Here is a 5,753-nt window from a genome sequence, read left to right as displayed (position 1 = left end):
CCCGCACGGCGCGGCCCCAGACACCGGCACGTTCAGGGAAACTGAGGCTGGGGGTGGGAGGGCGCAGGCGGGCCGTCTGACTCCGAGGTGGCCAAGGTGGCCGTGGGGTAAGTATCTGGGGCCCGTGTCGGCTCAGGGAGGCCTCGTTGGGCAGGGACGGACCACCCGGGAGGCCCAGCGGGTGGCTTGGGGTGGGTCCTGGCCACAGCCCACCGCGCGCCCTCACCTGCCCCGCTTGCCTCTTGCAGTAACTTCTATGCAGTCCCGACCCAGAGCCCAGCGCCCGGCTTCCTGGGGGCGCTACCCGCTCTGCTGAGGCCCAGAGCTCGGCGAGATGCCCGCCTCGCTGCCCTGCCGGACCTCGCTCGCCCACCCCGGGCCCAGCCTCGTCCTTGTCCTCCCCCTCACCGGACGCCGACGGCTGAGCCCCTCCCCACCCTGACAGCTCCAGGCCACCCAGGGCCCCCGGCGCCCCTTTGACTACCTGTACCTGTGAGACTGTGACCTGCCTGAGCGTCAGATCATGTATTTATTTTGGGTCTTTAGTCTTTGCACAGAGACGGAAGCACGTGTGTGCTTTTTCAGGAAAAAGACAAAAAAAAAAAAAAAAAAAACACGTGAAAAGAAGAAACTCCATTCTGCTGCACTTTTTGGTTCTCTGCTGAGCTTGTATGTGTCTTGCTGAGGAGCAAGGCCGTTCCCGCTGGCTTGGGGACCTGGGCCCAGCAGCCCAGTCACCCCAGCTAAAGTCCACACTCCAGTGTCAGCCTGGTGACCTGCAGAGGGGCCAGGTTGGGCATGTCCAGCTGCCCCCCTCCCCATCTTGGACCAGGGTGTCCAAGGGTGCAGAGGCTGCCTGCTCTCACCCGGAAGCAGATCCTCAGGTTCGGGGGGCCTCCGCACAGGACATCCGCCCTTCGTGGCAGCCTCAAGGGTACCCTGTCAAGCCCTGAGGCCTCTCAGCATCTGTATTTCCCGCAGACCTGGCACCACTACAGTGGGAGGGATGTCCCCAACCCCTGCCTTCCAGGCTCCCCGCAAGCAGGAATTGCCAGGCGGCTCAATCAGCCACATCCCAGAGTGCCCTGGTGGAGCTGAGGGCTGTGGATGTGTCTTTCTCTTCCCAGCGTGGACCACTCAGTATTCAACAGAGAGGGCCCAAGCAGTGGGAGACAACCATCCCCCAAGAGCACGACCTTCCCCAGAATGTCCAGTCAGAGCTGAGGATCAGGCCTGGACATGTAGTGGCCACCCCTGGGCCCCTCTGCCCAGAAGCTCAGCCCAGAGGGACAGACCTCTCTTCCGGAAGAGTCTCCCTCAGGACTGGGGTGGGCACTGCTGCTTCCCTTTTTAAATGGTGATGCTGTCTGTGCAGACTGAAGGACGTGGAAGACTTCCTTTCTTTCTGGCTGTCACCTGCAGCAGGGGCAGCTGCTCCTGGTGGTGCAGTCAAGCCCAGAGCCCAGAGGGGCGGCCACTGAGGCTCCCGCTGTGTTAACAGGGGCGGGCTGGGGCCAAAAGCTTTGCAGAGTGTCACAGTCCCTATGCAGCCACACTCCCACCTGGCTCTGACACGGGACTCCTGCCACGTGGCATGTTGGTGATGGTTTCCTTCGGCCTGCTCTGTGGATCCCCCATGATGTGGTCCTGGTAGGAGAAGCAGCACCTTCCAGAATTTCTCTCCCATTGCCTCTCCAGCAGACCCTGTCGTGGGGGAGATGAGATGGCTTGGAGAATGGGCAGATCCAGGAATGTGATTTTTCTTTTAAGCCCGTTGCAAGCTCCGTACGACACTGTTGCGTCCTGCTCTCCAGGTCCCTCCTCGACTCCCCTCCCGCAGCCCAAGGTCTGCGGCTAGAGGGAGTCTGTCTTTTGCACCTCCCCGAGCTGCAGAGGACCAGGCTGCACCCCAGGCAGGGACACAAGCTCCAGGGTGGTGCAGTCAAGCCCAGAGCCCAGAGGGGCGGCCACTGAGGCTCCCGCTGTGTTAACAGGGGCGGGCTGGGGCCAAAAGCTTTGCAGAGTGTCACAGTCCCTATGCAGCCACACTCCCACCTGGCTCTGACACGGGACTCCTGCCACGTGGCATGTTGGTGATGGTTTCCTTCGGCCTGCTCTGTGGATCCCTCGTGATGTGGTCCTGGTGGGAGAAGCAGCACCTTCCAGAAGAATTTCTCTCCCATTGCCTCTCCAGCAGACCCTGTCGTGGGGGAGATGAGATGGCTGGAGAATGGGCAGATTCAGGAATGTGATTTTTCTTTTAAGTCCGTTGCAAGCTCCGTACGACACTGTTGCGTCCTGCTCTCAAGGTCCCTCCTCGACTCCCCTCCCGCAGCCCAAGGCCTGCGGCTAGAGGGAGTCTGTCTTTTGCACCTCCCCGAGCTGCAGAGGACCAGGCTGCACCCCAGGCAGGGACACAAGCTCCACTCAGCAGCCCCTCGAGTCTCGGCCCAGGAAAGGAAGCAACCAAAACCCTCAGCGGGGACCAGATGCTGGCATGGCTCAGGGGACCCGTCAGAACAAGCCCATCTGGCGTCCCCACTTGGAAGCAGCACCATGTCCCCCTCGTCCTATCCAGACCCCCAGCAGTGTCCACCTGGATTCACAGAACAGCACCCATCTGCGGGCGCCACGAGTCTGCTGATCAGTCCCTGACCCATCCCACCAAAGGATGCCCAGCAGGCACTGGGGGAAACGGGCAGAGGTCGGAAGGGGTGTCTGGGACAAGGATGTCCAACAGGGACAACTGTGTCACCCTCAAATGCCCAAGCCCCAAGAGGCTGCACAGAGATTCCCAGAACTCCAAGTCCCTGCCAAGGTGCATGGCACCTGGACGTCATGAACCCTAGGGACGACGTGGCGTAGCAGGCACAGGCCGTGGGTGGTTGGCTCCGTGTCCAGCGCCTCCTTGGCGAGGAGGGGAGTAGCGTCGCGGTGCCCTCAGGCTCTCCTGAGAGAATCCTGTGATGCGCTGGTCGGATGCTCACCTAGAGGAGAAGTTGGCAAACCTCCGTGGATATCGTGACGTTTCTATCTCTGCGTTAAGTCCCGAAGACCCCTTTGGATGGCAAATTTTTTGTTCCTTCTCAGAGAACTGTAAAATGGATGCTGGAGTGTTCCTCAGACCCCCAGCGAGGAAGGCACCTGGACCCACCCAGCTCTCCCCCTCGTAGAAACCTGTAAATACCTTCTTGACTGTCACCTGTCCCCTCCCATCTGATGGCTGCTACTGCTAAGAATGTGGACAGTGTCCAGGTCCCTGTACTGTAAAAACTAAAAGGCATTTTCTCTGATACTGAAGGTGGAAACTTCTGTGTGTCCCCTGCCAGCCTTCCCCACCCCCACTCCCAGCCATCCCAACACGTCCCCCCACCCACACCTGGCTCTGTGCAATACTCCTGTCCCTGCAGGGTCCCCTGCCATGGTACTGTTGCCACAGCCCCTGGGTTCCCACCCCAGGGCAAGCACCCTCCACCTCCTTTTCTCTGGTGGGCAAACTGCATCCCCACCCCAATCTCATTTTTATGGCCCAACTGATTCTGAAACAAATGAAACGGCGAACCTTGTGTGTCTTAACTCTCACCAGGGATTCTGCGTCCTCAGCCCCCCATGGTCTGGTGTGTGACAATCCAGAGCTTGGCTTCTTGTGGTGCAGATGAGGGTGCCGTGTTTCTCAAACCCAGCACCGTGGGCGCTTCTGGAACGATACAGTCGCTGCTGGCCTCAAGTAGCACCTGTATGCAGCCCGGGTCCCTGCCCTCCCATCCCTGCCACCCCCTCTTTTTACGTTGAAGAGATCTCGCTAATAAATTGGGTAATAAGCATCAGCAGCTGCTGTTTGCCTCTTTGTGGGTTCTGGTGGTCTGTTTGGGGGTTTGAGGACTGGCTTTGAATCTCAGAGTGGAAAGAAACCTTCATGACATCTGCAGTAATAATAGGATTGGAACACCTTAATAGCTGTGGCCTCCTTTGGGATCTAGTTCAGCTCAGAAAACTTGTCAATGAGTCTGACATCAGTGCAGCCCGGCTCGAAGGAACACACAGTCCCCAAGGTTATGTATTTTTCTGCTAGAGTTGCACAAATTGAGTGCAGTGTGGACCTCTTTTAAGGGGAAAGTATTTCTCCTGATTCCTAATTTGAGCAAGTGCATTCAAAGTAAGGTCCTGGGCTGGCTGGTCACCTAAGTGGTTAGAGCATGGTGCTAATAACACAAGGTCCAGGATTCGATCCCTGTACTGGCCAGCTGAAAAAAAAAATCTTGTCTGTAAGCAAGCTCTTGGAAACAGTTTTTATCATACAGGCAGACGTGGAAATGGCATGGTTCTTTTATAAACGATGTGCAGATCATCTCAAATGTGCTTACTTTACGATCAAAGATTTGCGTTCAGATACTCACAAGGATGCGTGCTTGTTTTGAAAAACACGAGGCCAGGTCCTCCTCGCAATTGGGGCATTCCATCACCCTGACAGCCCACAGCCCATGACCAACAGGGTCATTATCAAGAGCAGCAAGATGTGGTCTTCCGATGTTCCCACCAAGCAGAGCATCCAAAGCCAGCATTTATGGGGGTGTCGTGAAGGTGTATCTTAAGATGAACATTTAAAAAGGTAGCTTAGGGGGCTGGCCAGTTAGCTCAGTTGGTTAGAGTGTGGTGTTATTACACCAAAGTCAAGGGCAGCCAAAAATAAAAGTTAGCTTAAAAAATTTTTTTTTAGGGGCTGGCCCTTGGCTCACTTTGGGAGAGCGTGGTGCTAACACCAAGTCAAGGGTTAAGATCCCCTTACCGGTCATCTTTTTAAAAAAAAAAAAATTTTTTTTAAGTTAGCTTAAATTATTAAACACATCCTCCGTACAAAGGTGCTCCCAGCCTCGTGTGGTTATAACTGCGGGTGGCATCTGCCATGGGCTGGAAGAGATCGGAGCAGGACATCAGGGTCTTCCAGGTGTCCAGGCCTCCTGTCTTGCCTCGGGTGGTCCATCCTCCCCACCCCACCTCACGGCCAGTCACCCGTTCATCTCCCCTGCTCGAAACCCTCCCATGGCTCCCCAGCACCTGCACGACAGAGCTGTACAACCTGGGTCAGGAGGGTGCTGTTAGAGTGGCTTTCCCGTCTCTGGGCCTCAGTTTCCCCATCTATAAAATGGGTTAATGGGGAATTCAGGGAGTTAGCCAAATTTTTTTTAAAAGCTGAATCCCTGAAATAACGTGTTCATTGGCAGGTGGTGGAGCACGACGGTGACTCTTACAGGTCAGCCCAGCAGCTAAGACTTCGGTCTCCGTCCCAGCTCCCACCCTCCTCTCTCTGGTGCAGGCGGGACGCCTCCTGCAATCTTCCCGGGACCTCGCTTCCCTGACACGCCCCCAGACCCCGCCCAAGGCCCAGGCCCCGCCCACCCCAGCCCCGCGTCCTCCCTGGACTCGCCGCCTCTCAGTTCCGCCTCGCCAGGCCCCGCCCCCTCAGTTCCTCAGGCCCTCCAAGGCCCGAGGACCCGCTTGGGGCTGCCGCCAGCACTGCCTGAAGGGGGACTACCCCACCCCGGAGGCCACGGTCCGGCCCTCGTTCATCACGCTGGCCACGTTTGCGAGCGAGGGCAGGTTGCGCCACGTCGGAGTCCCTGCGGGCTGGGGCGGCGGGATGGGTGTCTCTCCCGCGGATCAGGCGCGGACAGGGCAGCTCGGAGCGCGCCGCGGCCGAAGAAGGTCCCCGGCGCAGGCCCCGGCTGTTGGTGTCAGCGCCGTCGCCACCGCCC

General features: G+C 58.0%; 2 protein-coding genes across 2 annotated transcripts in view; both read left to right on the top strand.

The window, feature by feature from the left end:
- Window positions 1-614, top strand: part of PIP5K1C (phosphatidylinositol-4-phosphate 5-kinase, type I, gamma) — a 36,054-nt gene extending 35,440 nt beyond the window's left edge. The window contains exon 20 of the mRNA XM_008582895.1: window positions 249-614. Coding sequence (XP_008581117.1) covers window positions 249-251 — 3 coding nt within the window. The 3' untranslated portion in view covers window positions 252-614. The remainder of the gene's footprint in view (window positions 1-248) is intronic.
- A 4,289-nt stretch (window positions 615-4,903) lies between these two features.
- Window positions 4,904-5,753, top strand: part of CACTIN (cactin, spliceosome C complex subunit) — a 12,679-nt gene continuing 11,829 nt past the window's right edge. The window contains exons 1-2 of the mRNA XM_008582894.1: window positions 4,904-4,945; window positions 5,315-5,598. Of these exons, the coding sequence (XP_008581116.1) occupies window positions 4,904-4,945; window positions 5,315-5,598 (326 nt within the window). The remainder of the gene's footprint in view (window positions 4,946-5,314; window positions 5,599-5,753) is intronic.

Source organism: Galeopterus variegatus, unplaced genomic scaffold (genome assembly GCF_000696425.1).
Source record: "Galeopterus variegatus unplaced genomic scaffold, G_variegatus-3.0.2 Scaffold2754, whole genome shotgun sequence".
Taxonomy (NCBI): Eukaryota; Metazoa; Chordata; class Mammalia; order Dermoptera; family Cynocephalidae; genus Galeopterus; species Galeopterus variegatus.
This window is presented reverse-complemented; position numbering and strand designations above follow the sequence as displayed.